The 25,513-nt window shown below is 42.9% G+C and overlaps 1 protein-coding gene across 2 annotated transcripts; it reads right to left on the reverse strand.

The window, feature by feature from the left end:
* Positions 1 to 2,163: 2,163 nt before the first annotated feature.
* Positions 2,164 to 25,158, reverse strand: UTP25 (UTP25 small subunit processome component). 2 transcript variants are annotated; one of them, XM_017659711.3, is made up of 12 exons: positions 24,914 to 25,158; positions 24,077 to 24,116; positions 23,170 to 23,392; positions 21,093 to 21,263; positions 19,342 to 19,430; positions 17,055 to 17,465; positions 15,072 to 15,291; positions 13,245 to 13,444; positions 11,918 to 12,100; positions 11,678 to 11,790; positions 10,150 to 10,395; positions 2,164 to 2,740 (listed from the first exon to the last, which is right to left on the reverse strand). In XM_017659711.3, the coding sequence occupies exons 1-12, from the start codon at positions 25,018 to 25,020 to the stop codon at positions 2,497 to 2,499; spliced, it is 2,247 nt and encodes a 748-aa protein (XP_017515200.3). In that variant the 5' UTR covers positions 25,021 to 25,158; the 3' UTR covers positions 2,164 to 2,496. The 2 variants fall into 2 exon arrangements, with proteins under 2 accessions (XP_017515200.3, XP_017515202.3); XM_017659713.3 differs by having other exon boundaries at positions 2,597 to 2,740; positions 10,253 to 10,395.
* Positions 25,159 to 25,513: the final 355 nt, after the last annotated feature.

The following is a 25,513-nucleotide window of genomic DNA, read 5'->3' on the forward strand; positions in this document are numbered from 1 at the left end:
GAAATTAGGGCGAAGAATGGCAGTCTCAGCCACTTTTGTCAGGGAGTGGGGATTATTAAAATCCTCAGTATTTTCTGCGGGCAATGGGCTGGCTACATGTCAGCACTGAAATCACTAGAGATGCTTTAAAAAAAAGTATATTCTTGGGGCTACATTACTGACTTGAAACCCAGACTCACACAGGAGTGAAATCTGAGAGGTTGGAGATTTGGGAGTCTTGTGAATAGTGATAATGAAAGCCATGAGATTAGTACAATTCACGGGGAAAGAATATGAACTTAGAACATGGGGGTAATCAGAGTCCCTTCCTACTCATCTCTGAACTAGGCAAATGAACTCATTTCTTTTCTGATAATACACAGGCTCTAAGGTAAACAGCAGCACAATATGCAGATAACCAGAGGGCACTTTGTATATACAAAGTTCTTTGTAGCGTGGATTCAGTCAGCTTATGACTGACACCTATTATTTTTTGGAACTTCAGGAATCCCTCTATATATGCAATGAATAGTTCTACTTTCCATGTTGAGGAAAGAGAGAAATAAAAGACTACTCCAAAAGTGATTTCTATTTTTTGATAAGCAATTTTAAGTGTCCAAGTAGAAGAAAATCTGTAGCAATTATGGACTCTTCCATTGAAACTAATGGGAGCTGTGTGTCTCGCTCTCTGAGAAGGGACTTACAAACAATGGAAAAAGAGAAAGAAGGAACTTTGTGGAGTCTGACTGGGATCAGCAGCATGGTGTGGCTCATGATTTTCAATAGGCAGATACAGAAATAAATGTAGATGCTGCATGCATGCGTGTATACATGCACACATGTGCAAATATGACCCCCGAGATGGCCTGGGACCAGTGCCCCCACAACAGTACTGAGCACACCAAGCACTCAAATCTTAGCTTTAGAATAATAGTCCACTAAAAGAAGCAGGGCTGGAGTAGGGAAACGACAAGACAAACCTGAAATGTCTTACTTTGTCAGGAAATAAAGAAATACCCAAGTATGCGGGGTGAGGGAGATGACAAAAAGGCGCACAAGCCTGCCTGGAGGTGTCTGGCTGGCCATGTCTGTGACCATGTAAGCACCTAAAGAAATGATAGTGTTGGGTTATAACCCACTGAATAAAAGATGAAACTAGGGGTCCACAGGATATAGGTTAATAAAGGGGGAAAGAGAAACTCTACACTGGAAAAGCCTGGTGAACACCACCTGAAACAAATGGTCAGTTAGCGTCACCACTGATGGGACAGGTGGCAATCGTGAGTCACCTGATGATTTGCAGTGGGGAGGACACAGCATCGCTTCTGTGCTGTTGCTGCCAAAGATGCATAAACGAAACCTACTCACAAGGACACATCAACCAAAATAACTGGCCTATGATCTTCCAAAATGTGAAGGCCCAGAGGTCAATGGAAAGCTGGGGCACCATTCCAGGATAAAGGACACTACACAAACACGGCAACTAAAGGCAATGTCTTTCCAAACTGTATCCTTTTGCTATAAAGAACATTACTGGGACATTTGACAGAACATGAATGGGGCCCAGGGATCAGACGGTAATCAGGTATTAATGGCATTAATTCCTGACTTGATGGTGATTACACAGAAAAATGTCCTTGTTTATAGGAAATACACACTAGGTTCAGGGGTCATTTTAAGGAGTAATAGCTCCATGCAGTTGGCAATTTACTCAAGCAGTTCAGATTCTTTACTTGTAATTTTTCCGGGAATATTTCAAAATAAAAATGTTTTGAAAAGTACAACTTCCTTTTCATTGTTAACTGTTATCTGACTTAAAAAATGACTTTTAGGAACGATAGAGACAGTGACGCTGACAATGGCTACTTCAATAGTTCCACAAAATTATTTTGTGAAACAAGAGTAGACATTAATGTCATTTTAAATAACATGATTTTTAAAGGAATATTTTAACTAAAATGTTTATTATGAGTTAAAAATATTTTCAGTTCATGAATGTACTCTTCTAGGCTATTTAAGGTTTAAAAAAGGTTTCGTGGGGGAAAAAGTAATAGTTTTGCAAAACCTGTGCAATCCAAAATTAAGATGATATTCAGCAGCAAGCCTCCCGGTTTCTCACAATGTGTTCTCATAAGCAACAACATGTACGCCTTACTTTAAGTGTCCAACAGAAACAGGGAAATCTGAAAGAATTTACCAAATGTAATAAATTAGAGATACAATAAGTAGAAGAATTTACGGCTTACAAAAGATTCACAAGTAGAAGTTTCCTTCTCTCAACTTCTCAGAGCCCCTTCAGCTCCCTCCTGACCTCTGAAGGATATGATTCACAAAATTTGGTTTATATTTAGCTTTTCAGGGGCGTATGACCTGAAAAGAAAGCCATATCCGACATGATGTGGCCTGGTGTTCCTCCCCTGCGGCAGTCTTCTCTCGCAAAGGTGATCAGAACTGGGGCCAAGCGGCGCAGAATCGAGTATTATGTATCATGCCAAGTATTTCCCGTCCAACCCATTCTCATGTTTCTCCAGTAATAAAGAGGTGGACGCTCTTCTTGGACTGCAGCATCTGCGCAGCCCGCTCCACACCAACCACAGCGGCCAGCCTCTGGGCATCGTACTTGGCATAGAGGACAGTGCAGGTCCAGGCAGCTTCCTCTCCTCTGCTGGTGGCCCTCAGCATGTTACAGACATCACTGTAGAAGTGGGGATATGTGGGCAGTTCATAGAAAATCAGGTTCCTGATGCCTTTTATTGTATACCTGTTAGAAGAGGAAAGAGAGGCTGTATCTACTTGAGAAAATGTACACAAAAGCTGCCTAGGAGTCCCACAGGCACATAGTTCTCTTGCTGCTTTGTGCTCAAGGAACCACAGATCCACAGATTATTCTGTCTTGAGCTGGAAGGGCTTATTTTTTTGACAACATATTTGAATTCCTAATGTTTGGCCTAAGATAATTATAAATGTGCATTTCTTGAGCCTACTTTAGGTAGAATGAGGCAGGGTGGGAAAGAATAGTAAACTAAGATTAAAAATCTGTCACAGAAAAATTAGAAAGCAGGCACTTACAATTTAACATTACGCTTATTATAATCAGACAAAACAGAATGTTCTGCAATAGAGATGAGGCCAGACTCAGTATATTAAAATAAACTGCATAAACTGTAAATGCATTCCCATTAGTCTTTTCTTGTCACTCTACAGACATATTAACTCTATGGCAGATGATGTCCCAAGTTCATCCATTTACAAAACCCTGCCTAAGGACCCATTAGGCATTCTGGGAAAGCAATTAGTTACAATAGCTTATGCACTTTCCCTGCTGCACGGTGCTGCCTGGAGGTGGGGAGATGGGAGGGTGGAGTACAGACCCTAGGGACTCACCGAATGTTTCAGGTTGAGGTCAACTGTTCCCTCTGGGGCCCCATAACAAAAGATTTTATAGTTGACAAGGCTCTGATTTTCCTGTTAGGCTTTCATACATTGCTGATTTTAGACTTCCTTGGGATTTTTATTCACAGAGGATAAGCTTTGATTTTCATCCCATGACTCATTCTGCTCTCTCTAGAGACTCTCCTCTTCCAAACTCTAACTGCAATCCATTACTTGGTCCACCTTTCAATATCATTTTTCCATAAAGAAGGAATTCTAATGGCTAATGAACTCGAGCATCCTATTTTACCTCACTTAATTATCAAACAAAAACAAACTTTAGGTTCCATTTTCTGCTTAGTATGTGGACAACTCAAGAGAATACTGCTCCCACACTAAAAAGAAAACCCCAGATAATCTACAAAAGCATTCCTTTTCTTGAACCTGTTTTCTTCAAACAGTTGATGTCACGAGGCAACCAGGTGAGGTGCTTCACTGGTTTGCTGGTTTATGTTTAGTAACTGGTTCTCAGTAGGGGAGAGAGGGTGCTAATTTGAAGCATTTTCCCATTTCTGTGGTGTAAACACTCTCACCATAGCCAATTTCAAGCCACTGTCATGTTGCTGAACTTGGGGTTGGGAAAAGAAGTGCAACCAGGCAGATTTCAAGAGCTACTATAGGCCCACTTCAGTCCATCCCGGACTGAACTCCACAGTGACAAACTCTCTAAAGAAAGACAGGACACACAAACTACTTCAGCCTTGTCAGAGCACAGGGGGAACAGGGTAGATGCCACAAAAATGGTAGGAAGAAACCAGCTACACTTTTAAAAAATTCTTATAGGTCAAATGTCGGTTTTCATGACAGTCAGAATTCTTGGGATCCCTGGACAATCCTTTAGTTCATATTCACTTGTGAGTTCTTTTCCAGAGGCCTCCGTTGGGAGCCGTGAAAAAGACTGAGACAAGGCAGAAGACCTGAGAGAGACCCATTGGTGATGCAGACAGGAGACCTCACTCACTTCCCAGACCAGTATGTTCTAGGGAGCAAATGCCTGAAGCCGATGGGAGAAGGGCAAAGGTCAACTGCTGGTGCAAGGTGGATGAAGCAAAAGTTATCTGCCTGTAAGAGAGGGGGCAGTAAACTCACGCCCCCATCCCTTCCCACAAAAGACTTAACACCCATTAAAAAGCAACAGGCAGTCTGTCCCTGCAGACGGGCATGAAACCTGTTCAGCCCAAGATCCTGCTCTGATGTAAGTAGAGGCCTGCTGCCTCTTTTCCCCTCCCTGACACACTCTTTCTCTCTCCCCCCACCTACCCCCCTGCCCACTGGCCTAGTCCTGAAAAGCCCCACTTGTTGTCAGCAACTTAGGCAGAATGACACCTCATTGGTTTAATGTCTTCTTCCTGTTTCTGTGCTTTCTGTAATTGCACAAAAGCAGGGAGGTCCTTCCCACCAAGACCTCTCACAGACACACGGTAAGAGTTTGGCTGCCACGGCAGATGGTTCGGGAACCCTGAGAAAGTACCACCTCCACAGCCCAGAATGAACAGGGTCTGCCTAAACTGAGGGGCAAAAGCCCAGAGAGACCTCCTCGGTACAGTTGCAGAGCTGGTGAAAGCTGGGGGGATGAGGACACTGAGAAGAGACCCTCCAGCACCCTGGGCCCCCCACTATGCCACTGTCTGCTGAAGCAATCTGACTGTGTGTTACATGGAAGATTCTACAGTAATAACCAATCCCGGCTAGATTCACAACTCTCACACTGGTGGCCTGACAGAGGTGTACCTGGGCGTATGTACTGCTCACCTCAGCCTGTACGTCCAATGACAATTACAAAAAGCACAAAAACGGGAAGAAGACATTAAAACAAATGAGGTGTCATTCTGCCTAAGTCACTGACAAAAAGTGGGGCTTTTCAGGACTAGGCCAGTGGCAGGGGGTGGGAGAGGGAGAGAGAGAGAGAGAGAGAATCGGGGGGGGAAAAGATACGGGGGAAAAAGGGAGGGAACAAGTAAGTGCCAACATACAGCAAATGGTTAACCGTGTACAGCCTTTGTGCTAAGTTTCCTTTCCAAATTTACTCTAAGTAAATTACTAAGTAACTATGCCATCAACTATACACAGGGATGTTCTCAGCAGTACTATATGAACAGGAGGAAAGAAAAAACCTGTGTGCATTAAAAGGCAACTGGGTTAATTATATATCCATACAGTGTAATACTATGTGACCATTAACAAGGATGCAATACACACTTCATAGACTACTTATTAATTACATAGAAAAGGTATCTTTCCAATGGAGAGATCTAGCAGACCCACCAGGACCAAGTGATTACATTTAGCATCACCATAAATGGGATAAACGGACACATGTGTTTTTTGATGAGATGTGGTGGGAAGTATACATTATTTTCTATCTAAAATTCTTACCAAAAAATGTTTATTCTAGATCAGTGGTCCCCAACTTTGCTGTACATTGCATCACCTGTTTGTTCTTTAAAAATACCTATGCTTGATCTCCACCCCCAGACAGTTATTTAATTGGCACTGGGGTATAACCTGGGCACTTTAATTTTTAAAAGCTCCCAGAGGAACTTATGTCAATGTCATGACAAAGGAAAAACATTGAATTATTCTAGATTAGGGTTTCTTAACCTCTGCACTACGGACATTCTGAGCCAGATCACTCTGGTGTAGGGGCTGTCCTGAGCAGCATCCTGGCCTCAGTCCACTGGAACCACCAGAACAACCCACCAGGTGTGACCACCAAAAATGTCTCCAGATATTGCCAAATGTTCCTTGGAGAGCAAAAATGCTCCCGCTTGAGAACGGCATGTTAGCTAAATGAAATGTATGCTTCTTCATCAAGGAAATGCAAATTAAAACCACAGTGAGGTATCACCACACACCAGTTAGAATGGCCACCATCCAAAAGACAAGAAACAACAAATGCTGACAAGGATGCAGAGAAACAGGAACCCTCCTACATCATGGTGGGAATGCAAACTGGTACAACCGCTGTGGAAAGCAGTAGGGAGGTTCCTCAAAAAACTAGATAGAAGAGTACCATTTGACACAGCAATTCCACTCCTAGGAATTTACCCAAAGAAAACAAAATCCCTGATTCGAAAAGACATATGCACCCCTATGTTTATTGCCACAATAGCCCAGACATGGAAGCAACCTTAATGTTAACCAGTAGATGAATGGATAAAGAAGATGTGGTACATATACACAACAGAGTATTACTCAGCCATAAGAAAAAAACAGATCCTACCATTTGCAACAACATGGATGGAACTAGAGGGTATTATGGTCAGTGAAAAAAGCCAGGCGGAGAAAGACAAATACCATATGATTTCACTTATTTGTGGAATATAAACACAAAGTGGAACAAAACAGCATTAGACCCATAGACACTGAGAAGTGGCTAGTGGTTACCAAGGGGGAGGGGAGGGAGAGGGGGATAATGGGGCACAATAATTTGCAAACAATGTAAGTTGATCACGGGGACTGTTGAACCACCATGATGTACATTTGAAACCAATATAAGATTGTATATTAACGATACTTGGATAAAAAATAATTTAAAATAAATAAAATGCAGCATATGATTCTTACCTGAATCCTGGGTTGGAAGAAACAGCTATAGTGATCATTTTAGGGACAACTAGGAAAATCTGAATTAGATTACATTACTGTAGTAACGTTAAGTGGTATGGCAATGGTATGTTTAGACAAAAAGAATGTTCTTGTTTTTAGGAGCTACTTGCAGAAAGATTTGGGGTTAAGGGTCATGAAGCCTCCTGCAGTTTACTCTCAAATGGTCTGGGAAGGAAAAATAAGAGGCATGAGTGGAGAGGCAGAGAATATATGGATGTGTGCAAATGTGGCAAAATGCAAACAGCTGGTGAAGTCTAGGTGAAAGGAGTTACAGATGTTCACTGTTGCAGTCTTATAATTTCTTTTGAAATGAAATCCTTCCAGATAAAAAGTAGGGGGGAAGGAAGAGGTGACAGAGCTATGTGTATTAACTTAAAAGTATACCCATGATCTACAAATATAGATACAAAATGTTAACATATTTAATTATTTTTTTTCAATGAGCACATAAAACATTTAAGACAAAAGAAAAAAAATCCCAGCATGTATAGTGTGATCCCAATTTTGGTATTTTGTTTTTTAAATGGCTATGTGTATGTATGTTTGCACACATGCATATGTGTAGATGACATATTTTCACATAGAAAGACAGGAAAGAAATATACCACAATAGGTCAGAGTAATTATAAAACAAAACAAGAAAACTAACTCCAATAAATGTTATATTTAAGAAAGAAGAAAATGTCTCAGTTCTAGTTTCTAGGTATCTCCTGGAAATAGAGAGTATGACCAGGGCCTCTTCCGGGGGAAGCCCGTGCCATTCTCCACTCTTCAGCACCCCTTCCCTGCCTTCCTCCTCTCTGTATAGGCTTTGGGTCTTCAATGACCCCTACAAATATGACCTAATACCCTGCTGGGACCTGAAAGCAAGGACATTCCAGATGTTTCCTTTACCTGCCAACTGGGAAAGACAAATGCAGCAACCACAGCTGACCTGAAGGGCTGGCAGCTCCATACAGTCCATGAATCCCTGCTGCTTCTCGGATTTGCATAGAGGGGCAGGAGGTTCTCAGAACACCCTGGCAGCCTTTCCCACCTCCATAAATCCCACCTCTAAGGTGTCTGACTCGCCTCCTGGTTGAGAATCCTCCCTGCCGTGGAAACCACTGGTAACGCTCAGGGAAAGAGCGCCAATCATCCTCTCCCCACGCACGCCATCATGACCAAACACCCGGCCACTTCTAAAATTCTACTGGTTTCATCTCCCTTAAAGACAACAAATCTTCAGGTTCAGTATCTTTTGCTAGTTCACAAATGAACTGAAGTATTTGTAACACTGCCTATTTCCATAGCAAATATAAATACAGAATTTCAGAGTTGGATACTAAAGTTTAAAATATGTATGGTTTTCCCAAGGTCAAATAAAAAGTCAAATCACAAAGGCACTGCAGATAAAAGTACCCATCATCATCACCACCTTGGTGATCCCTCAAGCAAAAAACTTCTACTAGTTAGAAACCCTGAGATAATTAGCAGTCGCAGGATACTGAAACACATTATTTCCATTCATCTTCAACATGGAATATACCTTTTAACTGGTCCAGGAATGGCACATGCTAGGTTTGTCTTTATAGTGACTTTGGGGGCAAATCGTTTGGTAAATAATTGAACAGTGAAAGACAGGGGACTGTCTTGCCTGCTTAAGAGAAAGGGGTCCTTTGACATCATGCCCTCTCCTTGAAAAGCTGCTGTTTGAAAGCAGTGCCCACCCCAGCTTAATTCACATTTGCTACAGACAATCACACTGGGAAGTTTTCCAATCCATCCACTTCACTTAAAGGGCTTGCTTTCATGTGTCAAGCTGATAGAAAACTAAGGGCTCTTAAGAGCCACTGAGTGCAAACTCCCCAAAAATACCACTTTCCAACATGAATGAAAACAACTGGAACAAAGCAAATAATGATGCCACCAACCAGCAGGGATTCATTAACACTCTCTAGCCAAACAGCCTTGTCCGCGCAGCCAAGAGTGGAGCCCAGGTAACACGAAGGTAGTCGTATCTCGACTCTCCCTCACAGATCACCCTGTGGGCAGAATACCCAGAGGGGTCATGTCCCGCCAGCGGGCTCTGCCCTGGAAGGCTGCTGGATTCCTCCCTCCCCATCTCAGACAAGAACACACCCAATATCGAGGCAAACTGCAAGGCTGTGCCAAGGCCAAGGTGCACCAGGTAACGGGGCCCAAGGCCTAGGCTTCAGGCCTGTCAGTCTGGGGTCCTCTGAGAAAATGCGCCCCTCATCAGTGAAAATGACTGAGAGTTAATAAAACAGTAGTCAAAACAGAAATCCACTGCATGTTATTGTGAGTCAGGAAGGAGACAGAAGGTTGCAATTTCCATCTTTGTATAGGTAAGGGTTTAAAAGAGGGCTTTTCATCTAGCAGCAAAGAGGGACTTAGCCAAACAGTTCAATACCTGAGTTCTGGGGGCACAAAGGGCTACAACTATCCCAGTAGTAACAGAAAGCTCGGCATTACTAACAGTATAATTTGGATTAAAAAAAAAAAAGAGGCCAATCTGCCTTATTTTGTCAAAATCACAAAGTGAGGAAGCTAAGCAAATATCGAAACCATTAAATATTTAACGCTAAGCCCCTCCCTCACTTTTTGCCTCCTGAAAACATCAAGGGGCCCCTTCTCCTTGGTGAGGAAGTATGTACGCATCTCCTCAGGACACACTGGAACTTTCGGATCACTGACCTTGGGCTCAGCCTCCACCTCTGCAGACCGGACAGCCCCTGAGAGTCGTCTACGCTTCCACGAGAGTCCCTCTCCTGCCAGTGTTCCCTTCAGTGGTGACTACCTGGAGTCGCTGGACTTGGGGAAGTCTTTCTGGAGGTGTACCATCACAGCTATAGGAAGTACCCCAAGTACAGGCCCACTGCAGATCTACGCAGTGGTTATGCTGTAGTCACTCATGTTTCTACAACCTTTTCCAACATTGCCCATTTTGAGAGGAAGCCAACCAACCAGCCAAAAGGAGCCTTCCCAGGCCCTAGATTTTTTCACTCCTCTGCAGGAGGCAGAGAGAGGAAGGACCTTCCATAATGACTGCCGTGCACTCAGAAACAGGCTGTGATTTACACTGCGTTTCCCTCCAGAGAAGACATGCAAAACCTGGCACTCCTTTACCTTTTGTAGAAATGGAAGCGCTCCGTGAGGAGCAGAAACTGCTTCTCTCCTTGGAGGAAGAAGTGTCTGGCCCTGGAGACACCAGACTTCTGTGTGTACTCACAGATGTGAGTGAAGTTCAGGTCCTCTTTCTTGAAGTAATTTCGGAGGCGTACAAAGTCAAAGTAGGAGGGAACATAGATGAGCGTGTGAGACATGACTGCATCACGATACTGAGGCAAAATCTTGTTCACGAAAAAGTTAAACCTGATTTGGAAAGGCAAAGGGCAAAGTCAGTGGTGTAGAGATGAGGCCAGTGTCACCCCTAACTGACCCTGGGCAATCTCTCTCTACCTCCTCAAAGAAGTCAAGCTCTTTTTTTTATCAAAAAGAGATTTCATAAGGATAAAATCTGATAAGCACATTAAAAAACAAGTGGTAACACTACTCACTGTAAAAAATAGATGTTATTTTCAAACAATATGGCTTCTCTCTCACTTACCAACTTTACATTTCCCTGTATGGCCCCGGAAGATGACTGGTTAGCCAGCGACGGGTAAGATTCCTCAAGGGAGGAACAACCTAAGACAGGCACAGTCGCAGGGGGGCCATCAGGTGAGAAACTGGGGATCAACAGAGGTGAGGCTCAGAACCTCACCGCCCCCCCCCTGTTTTGAGAGAAATCTTCTGCATCCGTGGATGTTTTGCTGCCCTTGTCTAGCTTGGATTAATACTTAGTCCATAGGCACACACCTGATCATCTACATTTGCCCTCTTAGAGCACTAAACTATGTTTTCTACCTTTATCTTGCATCTACCTACCACTTCAGCATTTTATTAAAAATAAAAATAATAATAATAATAAAGGGAGAAATGTGGGATCCACATATAAATCAAGTATAAAAATAAAAAAAAAATAGATGTTATGCCAGTACATCCCAGAGAATTATTCAAGGAGGTATATAACCACACCATCCATTCACTGAGTTGTCAGTCCATCAACAAGTAATTACCGAACACCTACCATATGTTAAGCACCATTTTGCTATCATGCGTCCCCTGACTAAACACTAGAAGATGGAGGAAAACATATGGAGAATTAGAAACACTGGAATCTTGATGTTTGCAGGAGGCAAACGATGAGGGGCTTGCAGTTGAACACTGATGGGTTTCAGTGCTTGCTTCTGCGCATTAGTCCTGGCCCTGAAAAGGCCTACAATAAGATGCTGACGTGAGACACTTCACAGCACTAAGCAGTGTAATATAATAAAAACAAATGCCATCATCTAGGGGGTAGGACTCCTGATTTACAGCACTAACCTTGCCACTAACTAGCCATAAGAACTAGGACACTGGCAGCATTTTTCTCAGGGCTTCGGTTTCCTCCTCTGTCCATGACATGATTGGGCTCAGTTACCTCATTTCCTTTTTTGGTAAATGGTAATCAATAAAACCAATATGAAATCCAGTTCTAAATTTGTATGCCGAAGTCAAATCCCTCTCTGTGGCCCCTAGGCAGGCATCTGATGAGACTGGGGAAGGCTAGTACCTGGCATCAATCAGAGAAGCTAGGTCTTCAACTTCCATCCTCTGGAAGACATGTGGGAGCTGCACCAGGACAAGGTTGATGGAACCTGTCATCGGGACGTTCCTCACAGACACCTGCCAGGAGTCAGCGAGAACATCAGGAGGCGACCATCCTTACTGCCGACCAAACGCTATCTTCTCCTTCTGCCTCAGGACCCGAACAATGCTTCACGAAGACCCAAAGGAAGAAGGGAGAACCCACCTGGCCTTGCACATTGACACAGTACTTGTTGAACACAGAATTGATCTGTGCATCCTGCAGGGCACCAAACAGCAGGGTCTGGCGATAGTACTTGGACCAATTATTGAGGCTCCACATCCGCACTCGAGAAAAGTCCACCCCATGTGAGTCCAAGGGCAACAGATTCATGTGGTTCATCAAATGCTTTGAGCAGAAAAAACACTACCATTAGGTTATTGGGCACTTACTTGTTGGGCACTGCTAAGCATTTTAGGAGTTTATCATCTTTATAACCCCCTGGAGTCTGTACTATCATCTCCCAAATTACAAGGCTCAGATTGGTGACTGACTTGCCCATACTCAGGTGAACATGCTCAACAAGACAAACTAAAACTGCCCATTTCCTGGATCTTTCCAAAAAGATAAAAATGATACCTACAGGAATATTCCTTTAAAAGGAACTTCTGAAATGCCACTCTGGTCACTCTGTGGGTTCCTAAGTCCCAGACTTGGACAAGGGAAACGATATGGAAAACAGCTGTTGTCCTTCAATGACCTGGTTCTCCGAACATTAGATTCTTAAAGCCACTACATATGCCATTTCTTCAAATTAAAGAATATGACTCATGCATCAACATGCCTTTTCTATTTTAAGTATATTTTCACCTTGTAATATATATTGAAGGGTAACAAGTACTATAAGTTTACCCCCTTTATTTGTCCCAAACTTCCTACAAGCCCTGGGGTTGTAAGAGAGGTGAGTTCTCACATGCCTTAAAAAAAAACCCACAGCTATACATCTGTGATAAGGACTGTTCCAGAGCACCATTTCTCAATCCTAAAACTGATACTACAGAGTATGTGGAGAGGGAGAAAAAATTACAGCACAAGTTATAGTCAGAGGATAAAGACATTTATGCTACACTTCTCTGCAAAACAAGATCCCACATGAAGAAACCTTGAGCAATGTCTTCCCACCTCCATTGAACTGTAGGGGGAATTGTGTTAAGTAAAGACATTCCTGCTGAGAAGGATTTTTCAACCAAACCCAGCCAACTAACAACACTAAAGTGGTCTATGAGCAGAAGCAACCTCTAGAAGAATTCTTTTCTGGAGATTGGAAAATATTGACAAAAATTTTGATCTCTTTGGATAATTTAATTATTAACTGATCTGTGGATAGAAGAGGGGACAAAAGGCTTTTTCAAATTTGAAAATGTGAAATATTTCCATCTCCAAACTAAATGAATTTTCATCTAGACTTAAAAAACCCTTAAGACTTAATCCACTGAGCTTGTCTCTCTAAATGTGAGTGTCGTCCCCCTTACGTGAGAAAGACCAGCATTACCAGGACATGCTCCCAGTTCTGCATCAGGTAAATGTCAGCTTGGTCAATGATGAGCAGCTCAATAGAAGACAGAAAGTCAAAATCTCTCTTCTCTCCTTCTCCACCAATGATAGTCCGCAGACCCAGGGGGGAGGCAATGAGGATGTCCGAGGAGTAGAAGGGAGCGTAGAGCCTGATGCTTCTCTGAAGTACTGCCACCCCTGCACAAACCAGCCAAGCGCACGACAGTTCATTAGGCACTGCCAACCACTAGCGTCCACCCGCACAAAGCCTCCTCCTCCCCCTGTACCTTCCACATCTTTTCCCTTAGCATATAACCACACTCAAATTGCTTTAACTATTAAAATAAGAACAATAATAACGTCTCCTTGTATCTATGGTCCCTCAGCTCCCACTCTTCACCTCTCCTTCACCGACAAAACCCTCCAGAAAATTGTCTCCACTTTGCAATCTTCCACTCACTCCTCAGTGCACCACAAGGTGGCCTCTGATTCTCGGGACTCCACCGAAGTGACACTTGCTAAGGCCACCAATTCAATGACACGTGACTGTTTATTGTTATGATGCATAGGCAGCATTTCTGACACACCCTCCTGGAAATATTACCACTGCACAACACTCCCTTCCGCTTCTATCCCTGACTTCGCCGTTGTTTTCTGTACCCAAATAGCTCTCCAAAGATCCCTGGATCTGCCTGTAAGGTCTAATTTACACAAAGTTTCGGGTAAATTTATTCACTAATCAAGGCTTAATATTACCTTCACACAAATTTGTATTTCTAGTCACATCTCTTTCCTGAACTTGAGACTGACAGATCAGTGTTTTCTGGATACCCATAAATGTTTAAAACTGTATCAGCTCTCCTCCCTTGCATCTTTTTCCCCATCCATGCTGAAGCCTGTACGAATCTTAGGTCATGTCCGCTTTACTCACCCTGATGAGTCTGCACACATGATTTCCTGTCTGAAACCCTTTCCTCCACTCTCATCACCCCTCTTCGTAACTAAATCCTATAGAGGTTTCAACTTACTACAAATGGCACCTCCACCAGGAAGCGTTCCCTAACTGTTTTGTCCCCATTTTGGATAAGGAGACTGCTTTAAGTGCTCCCTAAATACCCACTCAATCCTCTGATCAGAACACTTAGCATACTGTATTGTCTGTTGCCCCATTAGGCTGGCCTTTCTTGACAGCTGGAACCATTAATCTTACTTCTATATTCCCAGCTTCTTAGCAGTGCCTGGTGCACAGCAGATGCTTAATAAATGCTTACTGAAGAAGCATATATGACTAATGAACATTTTCCCAAGAACTTTACTCTATCAATGTATAACCAACCAAGTACATGGGACTTGAATGAGAGACAAAAAACATGAGAAATTGGTTGGGAGTTGGTCAAGTCCTGAGTGGAGGCAACTCAGGGGTGTGCACTCTACACGGCATGCAGGAGGGAAGTCTGCCATTATGCACTCAGTTTATTCAGCACCCCCAGACTGACCCATTCAGCTTGTCACTCCCAACTCCCCCAAGAACCCCGGCAGCACTGACTATGGCTACCAGCCATGGGTATGCTGAGACCCCTGAATTTTAAGTGTGCATGTGCCTTTTACATGTGGCTTCAGACACCCCACCCTTGGCTGAGTGTCCACCCTATTAGCCAAGGCAAGATTCTGTCCCCTGGCAGACAGGACGTCTCAAATCCTAGTCCTGTTAGGAGGCCGAGTCGGTGATCCACGACAGAACACCCAGTTCTTGATTTCCAGCCTCCAGATATGTGCACCTCACACGGCTGGTCTCTCAAGGTCTCAGCTTTGACAGGGCAGTTACCGATCCTAAAGTGGTCGTCGATGTTGCCAGCAAACACAGCTTCGTAATCCTCCGGCCTCTTCAGATTGGGTGGTCTCTCCGTGGGATCTGAGCCATACTCTCCCTGAAACCTCTTTTTGTTGCTCACAATTATTTTCTTCTTGCTGTCGCCCTCGAGGAGGCTGATGAAGAGCTGCACCACCCGCAAGGCAGCCTCCCGGAAGGGCACCACTATCAGCACCTGTGGGGGGTGACAGCAGCCTTAGCGGGGCAAGGGGAAGAACGGCAGCTCGAGGGAGCCTGCGGAGGATGTGCAGCTTAAAAGTCCTCCGGACGGCAGTGGTCCCAGGCTAGGGCCCACGTCCACATCCCCACTTTTCACTCAGTACTAGGGCCTGACTCAGTACTAGAAGCCGAGCACCTCTTACATGCACAGCACTACGTCCTGTGGACTTTAATCTCATGGCTCCCCAGGAGGCAATTTTCAAACAGAATTGGGAAATACCTTTTAGAGTAAGTCATGCCTTCAATGGAGGCGTCCACTAGCAAAAACCCAAGGATATAAACACACAAGCTCTTTGAGGGCAAAGGATGTTACTAGTATCTGTTTCCCACAGAACTGAGTACAGTATTTTTATCTATGAGACCCAAGGAATAAATACATGCTAGGTAAATAGACATAGAAAATATGTAGAAAACAAATAAAGCCGATGAGTAAGGAAAAGGATTAAGGCATTGCTACTTTTCTGGTATGATCCCTTGTACATTTCTCAGAAATGATGATAAAGCATTTCTGAAGTAAGATATTTCAATGAGAAACATAGGACTGAATTTTCCAAACATTTCCAAAAATGCTTAAAATTGAGAACAAAGAAGATGCTTGATAAATGATTAATTTATAACTATCCTTCTGTAAACAATAAAACAATGGGAATGACCCCAGTCAGATCAGACAATTCACCGAATTCTTAGTGCGCTTCATGGGCAATCCGCCTCTCACTCTTTTCCACAATTCTAAATGGAAACAGATATCCTGTAATTCTGATGCTCCAGGCTTTGCGGTAGTTTCCCAGAAAGGCAGCCAGCACAGCCAGGAGGGTGCAGTAATTCAGCCTGGTACAGCGCAGGGACAATGGCCCGAGAGCAGAGGGCCAATTACTGCTCCAGCTGTGACACTAAGCAAGTATCTAGGATTCAGTTTCCTTGGCTATCAAACAAAGGAATTGGACTAAGAAATCTCTTAGAGCCACAGCATTACTAAAACCCTAGAAACCTATGAAAGTCAGTAAGAACAACCTAACGATGAGGCTTCTTCAATATGGAGGGGTACAGGCTAAGGGGCTTGGTGAGGGGGGACGGATGACACAAGATCTAGCTCCATAACATCATGAGAATTATAGACAGAATTAAAAGACATTCTCTATCAAGCCCCAAATCCCGGGGAACTTAGGCTTATGAGCCTAAATAAATATAATCATCATTTTAAGTAGCAATAACTAGATGGAAAAATAGAAATTTTTGTTTTTCCAAAGTGTGCATATTTATAAGGCTTAATGAAGGGAATGCTGGTTCCAGTCCCACCTCTGCTACTCTTCCCCTGGTTCTCTTTAGCAAAGCCCTCTACAATCCAGGGCTCTGTCCACAACTATAATATGTAGGGACTGGATAAAAGGCTTATTAAGGTAGCAACCAGTTTGACAATGATAAATAAAGAAGAGACATAGGATGGAGTCTTACTTATGTATGTTCAGGGCTTATCTTCAAGGAGAATTATCATGGAAGTACCTCCTACTCACAAGCTTCCGATCAGAGCCACTGTTAGGAACAGCCCACTGCACCGTCTGCAGCAGCACTCTGACGTTACCTGGCCATCTGACATTCTCATTCCTGGACTCATTCGTTATTCCAACCACTAAAAGGCCTGAGCAACTAAGCGCTACTCACCTACACGGCCATGCTCTGCAGCCTCCTTCCCAAGGGAAAAGCTTTCCTGCTGTCACTCACCTTGGGCCGTGTCAGCCCTTGGTCCCTGAAGTCATCGTCGTCACCCACTCCAAGTTTCCGGCTTCGGCGTCTACTATTGTTGCCGAGCACCTGGGCATTGGCTTTGAGGACATGATTTATCACATGCAGGCAGTACACACGGCGGATCTCTTCCCCGTTCTTCAGGGCAGTCCTTTCTGGGTAGAACAGGTCCCGGTAGGAATTCATAATTAAGAAGAGCTCTTTCTGGAGGGGTGTGAAGGGGCAACTTGATTTTTGGGGACCAGAGAGGAACTGGCTGTTGATCTTCGTCCAGGTGGATTCCAGAGGCTTCTGGAGATGAAGTGACTTTAAGTCAATGTCCTTTGGGGGTTTAAATGTTTCCAACTTCTGAAACTTGGATGAAAAGACAAGTTGGCCCAGAATGAGCCACTAGGGGAAAGACACATCAAGGGCTAAGTCAGAAGTGAACTGTAATAGCTTACATTTACATAGTAGTTTTTAATTTAACAAAATCTCTTACCATTTATAGATCATTTCATTTAATCCTCACAACCACCCTGCAAGGCAGATACTATAATATTCTTATAGTTTAGGAAATGATAAGGTTCAGAGAGGTTATGGGATTCAGACAAACTTAACCCAGGAGAGAACAGAGAGGAGGGCTAGAGCCCAAGGTTTCTGACTTCAAATCTAAACTCTCCACTATGTCACTGTCCCAGACTGTTCTAGGGACTACATTCTGGGGAAGGCAAAATTCATTCTAGGGGAAAAAAATGGGGCTTCATGGTCAAATAACTTTGGTAATTACCCCAAAACCTAATTCCCCTCAGGGAGAATCACAATGCATATTAGGTACTAAAGGTTCCGACCAGTCCTATGATAAGAACTCTGTTTCACTTTATTTAACCTGGAGTTTTCCAAACTTATTTGGGCACAGAACAATTTACTTATTTATTAACCTACTTATTAGAATCCTAAGAATACCATTCATGGGATACCAGTTTGGGAAGTCTTGCACAGTAACAAAAGTGCTGATCTCAGCAGAAAAAAGAGACCTCAGCCATAAAGAATGAGCTATGAACAGATGCTGATAACTGTTCGATCTCCATGTAATGATACCAACTGAGAAAAGCCATTTTGTTATGATTCTTTCTATATAACACTTTTGAAATGATAAAATTACAGAAATAAAGTAACAGATTCGTGGTTACCAAGGACTAGGAATGGGGGAGGGGAAGTGGGTGTCATTAGAAAAGGGCAAGGGGAGTCAGGCGGGATCTTTATGGGGCTGGAAATGTTCTGCATCTTGACTATGGTGGTGAACCTACATGTCACCTACATGTAGGTGATAGCTAAAGCCTACACATGACAAAAACTGTGTAGAACTAAACAAACACAATTGAGTAGGCGCAAAACGGGAGAAATCTGAGACAGGTAGACTGCATCTACATCCATTTCTTGGGTATGGTATACTATAGTTTTGCAAGATGTTACTATTGGGGGAAAGTAGGCAAAAGGCATAAGAGATCGTTGTATTATTTCTTATAACTGCATTTATAATTATCAACACCATTAAAATTTCCTTTAAAAAAGGATGACAAATTCTTACTACACTGATGGACAGTGCCTGCACTGGGGCGTGGGTGGGGACTTGACAATATGGGTAAATGTAGTAACCACATTGTTTTTTCATGTGAAACCTTCATAAGAGTGTATATCAATCATACCTTAATAAAAAATAAAAATAAAAAAATCACCACTTAAAAAAAAAAGACAACTCTCCTGAACAGCATCAGTTGGCGAAAAACAAAAACAAAATAAACAAAGCAAAAAACTGTTCCACATCTGAGTAATTTAGCTGTGAACCTATCTCAGATAATTTAGATAAATGAATGACAGCAGTAGCTACTGTTGTCCTGAACACTTCTATGTATAAGTAAGCTAAATTACTTTATTTTAGGAGAGGCATTACTGCGCCCTCTAACAGAGAACAGTGAGGAGCATAAAGGTAGATTAACTTGCTTTAGTTCATGTGATGCTGGCCTGAACCCTGGCATACCTGTCTCTAAAGCCACTCCCACCTCAGCACGCTCCCACACTCCAGCTTCCCAGAGCCTTTTCTAGCCAAACCGTGTCAGGCTCTCACAGGCTTCCTAGGTCCTGCTCCCCTAGCAAGCCAGAAACAACAGGTGTGTATCATATAGGCGGGGAGACCATATATTTGGAGAGAACTGCTAAACTCCAAGACCATCGCTTTACTTAGAGCTTTTGTCCATTTGTGATAAGATGACCGAGAAACACGTACTTTTAGTTGGTGGGTATTCTGGGGATTTGTGTCAACAGCCTGAATTTCTTTTTCTTTCAGTTCTTTGTTCACATGTTGTAGAAATGGATCTAAGGCAGAATAAAGAACATAAGAACACTTGCAGAAAACAGCAGACATTTTCTGGTCTCCCCTGTGAACGACTGCTCTTCTCCAGATGTTCGCTCATCCTTTTCCCCCCTTCTTTCCCCATCCTCTCCCCCAGTCCAGAGCTTAAAACTTTCTCACAGACTCCTCTCCCTAAAGTATTTCTCTAATCACATTACTTCCCAGCTCAAAAACGTTGAAGAAACTTCTCAATCTGAAATTTGGGGCACTACAGGATGCACCTCGAACTGACCTCTCCAGTGTAATTTTTTAATTATACAGCCTTCAAATTCTTCTGCCTCTGTGGCTTTCCTTCAATTAAAAATTCTATCCTCCCCTTCACCTCATGTTTGTTTATCCGAATATTAGTTTAATGTTATTCTCAACTCACAGTATTTCCCTGGAGTACACACAGTGCTGGCTCCACTAAGGGGTCACCCCTAGTGACCTGCAGACAGGTCCCCAGCCTGCCCCCTCTCACCAACCTCAACACATATATGTGCATGTCTTATCTCATGTGCTAGATCATAAGATCCCTGATGGCAGGCTCCACGTCTGACTTTTCTTGCATGGCAGGGCACATAGAAATGCTCAATAGTCAACTAAGTTGAACAAAATTAAACAAAAAACACTGAGTTCAGTGCTCTGAGCTGGCCACCCAACCTTCTCTTCCAGTCCTACTCATTATGAAGCAGAGAAAAGTTAAATGACTTAATCAGGGAAACAAATGGTAAAACTTCAAATGCAATGAACCTTATACTAAATACCTAAGAGTGAACAACAGGACATATGAATTCTAGGTGCTAATGTATCTGTATAGGAAAAATCAGCAGAGAAATTTTAGGATAGTCAAGCTTCCTAATGTTTTCTCCAGGATTTTTAAGTTTTGATGGTGGAGAATGGGGTTTGTGCTCAAATTCTAACTCCTATTTCTTACTTGGTGGCACAAAAGCCAACAGAACCAAATGAGAATTAAATTTAAGCTTCAGCTGGGCTGAAGAATGGCACTAGGACCAAAAAAGGCATTTAGGACATAGAACAAGACCAGCCTGACTTGCCCACCCAGGCACAGGCTGAGAAACTGGATCTCAGGTAGAGAGCAGAGACCTGCTGAAGCCATCATAGGCAGGCCTTACCCCAAGTGACTGCCGTGTACACAGCAGCATGGCCAAGAGGCTGAGATGATTAGGGAGACAGGCTGGAGCCTGCTGGTTTCTGAGGTGCTGCTTGGTAATAAGGACCAATCAGATTAGCCACTCCGGGTCTCACAATCTGGAAAAATAATTACTGCTCCAATAAGGAAGAGCAAGAAGGGTAGAGAGAAAAGTGCCAAGTATTTTTCTCCTCTTTCTCTTCCTTCCCTGCCTGGGGAGAAAAATCAGAAATCTTCCCCTGACGCCGGTTATGGACATGTGAGGTCCAGGGAACTAGCCCTCCCTGCTACCATTCTTAAGCTGTTTGTACTCCTAGACAGCTCCCAACACTGCTAACAATCAAAACACACAAAACACCTTTGGGAAGTATTTCTTCATAGCTTCAGATCTAGCCGCTAAACTCTTGTTTTCAATGCTGCTCATCCCAGGATTAGGAGAGGTAACGTGTATCCTAAGCACCTGGTGAATCCAAACACCACACTGTGCTCTGACCTTGTGATGTTTTCAGAGAACAGTTGCCTCCACTTTCCTCTTCAAGAAAATTAGTTTCCAGGCTAAAGAGTGACTCGTGTTTTGCATCTGTAAACTCCTCAGGGGCTTTCTGTGATGTGCCAGCTGGCCTGTCCCCATCTTTTTCCTCAAGGTCAGCAGGTAAGGCCATACCTGCAATTTTGAGAAACATTTTGTGAAATCAGTTACTCGTAAATATAATTATACTTCTGTTGACAAATAACATCTAATTCCTCAGCCTATATCAACACTGATGGTCACTGCCATTGTTTACTTTCAATCAAATTCAGTTGAAGACGTAAGTTTCAAAGTTATCCCTGACTGTTGACCCAGTTCTATCTCTAGGAACTTACTCTAAAAGATGATCACTACAAAGTACACTAAAATGTACATATAAGGATGTTCAAAGCAAAACTAATTATTATAAGAAATAACTGGAAAAATGATTTCATTTTCTATCAGTGTGGTGCTAATTAAATTACCTCATATTATTTATAATGGAGAACTAATTAAGAAGCTAATGTGAACCCACAATTACACACATGGGAGAAGGTCCATGATATATTATTAAAGAAAAAAAGTAAGTTATAGGAGTATGGGGGACCATTATACACAAACACACAAACACACACACATATATATATATATTATATATATATATATATATATATATAATTATATAATTATATATAAAAATATATATATATATTATATAATAATATATATATTATATAATTATAAAATATATGTATATATATAATATACATATATATATATATATATTCCTATTCACACATCTATCCCTAAAAAGGTCATCTGGAAGGTATAGTGAATGTTAAAGGTATTCATCTCAAGGTAGTGGAGAGAGTGGTTAACTATACTACCCTTGTAAATTTTTACAGTAAATACATTTTACTTTTCTAATTAAGAAAACAAACTTCATGTTTAAAAATCCAAAACAGGAAAGAAAAATAGAAAACAAAACACCCTAGTCTGAGTAGAGGAACTTTTACCCCAGTAAAACTGATGAATTAGAATACTATGAATGGTGTGCGATACCCCAGAGAGAAAAACATAGCTGTAGGGAAAATAGGTGTTAGGATAGTGAGGAATCAAGTGCTACCCAGATATACTGACAAGGGAGTATTACTCCAGCAACTAAAAGCAATAATTACTAACACATGCACAGCACGGTTGAATCACAAAAACATGAGGAGTCAAGGAAGACAGACACAAAGGGGTACAGACCGTGTACTTCCATTTAGATGAATTTCTAGATCAGGCAAAACTAATCTATAGTGAAAGAAAACAGATCAGTAGCCGCCTGACTGGCGGGGCTGGGGTGAAAGGGTAAGAAGAAATTTTCGAAGGCACTGGAAATATTCTGTACCATGATTTCGCTGGTAATAACATAGATATATACATTAGTCAAAACTCATTGAATTATATACTTAAGGGAACACTTTATATTGTATGGAAATCATATCTCAATAAACTTGATTTTAAAGTTAAAGAAAAAGTCACCTGGATGTCTGAGTGAGGTAGAGTTCCTTTAAGCTTTCAACCTCAGCATTTCCCTGAAGCCTTCCCTCCGTTACCCCGCCAGCAGGTGACCACATGGCCTCTCTTCAACTCCTTGTATCTAGCTGTTCAAACAAATCTGCCACTTGAAAATTTTTGTATGTCTTAATGTCTTTATTACATTCAACTTGGTTTCTCTAAGGGAAGAACAGTAATCTCTTTAATCAATTGAGACCATCACAGAAACAGAATTATGTTCTCTTTCCTCTGAATCAGGGAAAATTTAACTAGGACAGCCGAGGACCTAGAAATCATATGCAAAAATGCTATTTCTCAATTTTTCTGGTGAGAGGGTCCTGTGTTTTCATCCAATTCTCAAAGGTATCACCCAGCCCAACAAGGTTAAGCATCTCTGCTTAGGGCCCATGTGCTTTCAGTGAACCCACAAAGTACAGGGCATCATGCCTATCAGACACTGTGCCTGCGGGGCAATCTGTGGTTGTGGCTAAGATGATGAATCCACACCAAAGGCACTTACTCTCCTGCACTGCAGTGGACTCTGCGGCTGTCTCTTCCTCCACACCAGCCCCGCTACCATCATCTTCATCACTCCCTTCGGCCTCATCTGCAACACTCTCCTCCTCCGCTTCCTCGTCCTCGGAAACATTCTTTAACGTGGCGAGTAGTCTGTGGTACCCAGAAACCCGTTCTGGTTCACTCTCTCCTTCGCTTTCGGAACGTGAAGTATCTGAACTCTCTGACTAAAAGGAAAAGGAGAATTTAAATACAGAAATGATATTGGTCTTGTCATCATCAGGCCTACAGCATTAACAGGTACAGGCTTTCCTAAATAAAAATTAGCTTTTCTACAAATACGCAGTCCTATCTAGTCAAACAAGCCCAGCACCAAATTTACTGGAAACAGCGAATCTAGCCCTGATTCCAGAAGTTCCTCATATTCTTGGAACTGTTAATGTTCCACGTGAGAAGAAAGCTAACTGAAAGCATAGAGCTTCAGGTTGTAAACAGTTCTAATCTACGTGTCAGACATTCGTCATGTTTACAGGAGTAACAGAAAAATTACAGTACAACAAAAGAATGTTGTTTGAGTTTCTGTAATGAGCAAGGACCTTTGTTCACTTTGCACTTCATTTGTAGCCCCTTTTATGTTAAGCAGGCAAGATACTCCCTCTTCGGACTCAATGAGGGCCCTCTGGTAAGCGTCCTTAACTAGTTCTAATAAGCCAAACTCATGTCAAACTCTGGTAATGGTATTAGTTTTCACAGTAACATTTTAACAGACATCTGCATGCAATGCTAAACAATTTTACGGTACCTTACATTTAAAATCTTAGAGTGGAAATGTAAACAAACTTTATTATTATATATACTCCTTAAAGTAACAACCCAGAACAAACTATTATAATGAAGGTATAAAACATTACCAGTTGACACATCTGTGGTTTTGCTTCCTTTCTGGAAACCCTGAGAAGAAAAGATGTTAAACTCTAAGTACTAGTATGTGGCAATTAAAAAAAGTCTGATACAACTTTAAGTGAAATAGGAAAAAAATGCCATTATAAATACATTGCAACTAAAGCCATGAAAAAGTACATATGCACTTGGACAGAGAATGTAAGAATATGACAGAAAATAATTGACAAATGACAAGTTTAATGAGCCATGGGACAAATACTAGAGTTACACGGTAATTGGCTCTCATCCAAAAGATGAACAAACCTGGCAAATAAAAGACCTCGGGGTTCAACTTTCTTTATTAGATTGTCCCTCTTACTGCTGATAAAGCGGCCCAAAGTGGTGGGATGAGCATTAAGTTCATAACTGAAACTCTGGACACTAACAAGGGAAACCCACAACGACCGATACATCACTTTCCTCACTGTAAAGTGGACAGATCAGTGACGTCGAAAGTCCCAAGTAATGCTTTAAAAAACACAAAAAACAAAACCAGTCTTAGAAAACCTGTGACTATACAAACACCAGCCCGCAGATGGGGGCGTGTGGTCTAGCATAAAGTAACGGGCTCCCCAAAAGGTAGAAGAGCCGCGGAGAACCCCGCCTGGGCGGGATGCCCCCAGAATCCTCCGCGGCCGAGCCCCCGCCGGGCCCCACCCGCAGCACGGGAAAAGCCCGTGACGCCCGGGGACCGGCGGAGCGGCGCCGGCCCTATCCCCGGGGAGATCGGCGGCCCGACCCCGGGAAACAAGGGCTCCCGCTGGGGAAGACGCGGGCAACGCCCGCCCGGCCGTGCCCCTCCGTGCCTGTCATAGAAGGGGTGCTCCTCGCCGAAATCCCGAAGGTGCTTCTTTTGCTTCTTAGTCAGGGCGCTGAGCAACTGGCTCTGGCCCCGGCTCCTGCGTTTGCCCATGGCGAAAACGTGGGGTTCGTCTACCTTCGGGAGCCTGGTTTCCACCGGGAAGTTACTCTGTCAAACGCGGGCTGGCCGACGCGCTTTACGGCGGAAGCAGATTGCCGTAAAGTGGATCCGCTTTACGCCGCGCTCGTAAGACAGACGTCAGAACTTTCTGGACCCGATTCCGCCCCCTAGCGAGGCTCCATGGAAGCACATGCACGCAGGCCCGTTTGTTCTGAGTCCTAGACGGTGCTTGTGCTTCTGTTTCGGTGGTGGGAATCCTCCTGCGTAAACGTGTAGCAGCGGTGATGTTTGAATGCAGAGCGGCTTTATGTTAGACCATAACAAAAATACCGATCCGCACTGAAGGGTGCGGGCACATCTCACTTCATCCTCACAACAGTACAGAAATAGGTCTTATTAATGAACCTGATATTGCAGATGAGGAAGCTAATGCTCAGAAAACGTGGCACTCTGGCAAGAGAGGAGGTGGAAACCTGTCATGTGA

Source organism: Manis javanica, chromosome 11, assembly GCF_040802235.1.
Source record: "Manis javanica isolate MJ-LG chromosome 11, MJ_LKY, whole genome shotgun sequence".
Classification (NCBI taxonomy): Eukaryota; Metazoa; Chordata; class Mammalia; order Pholidota; family Manidae; genus Manis; species Manis javanica.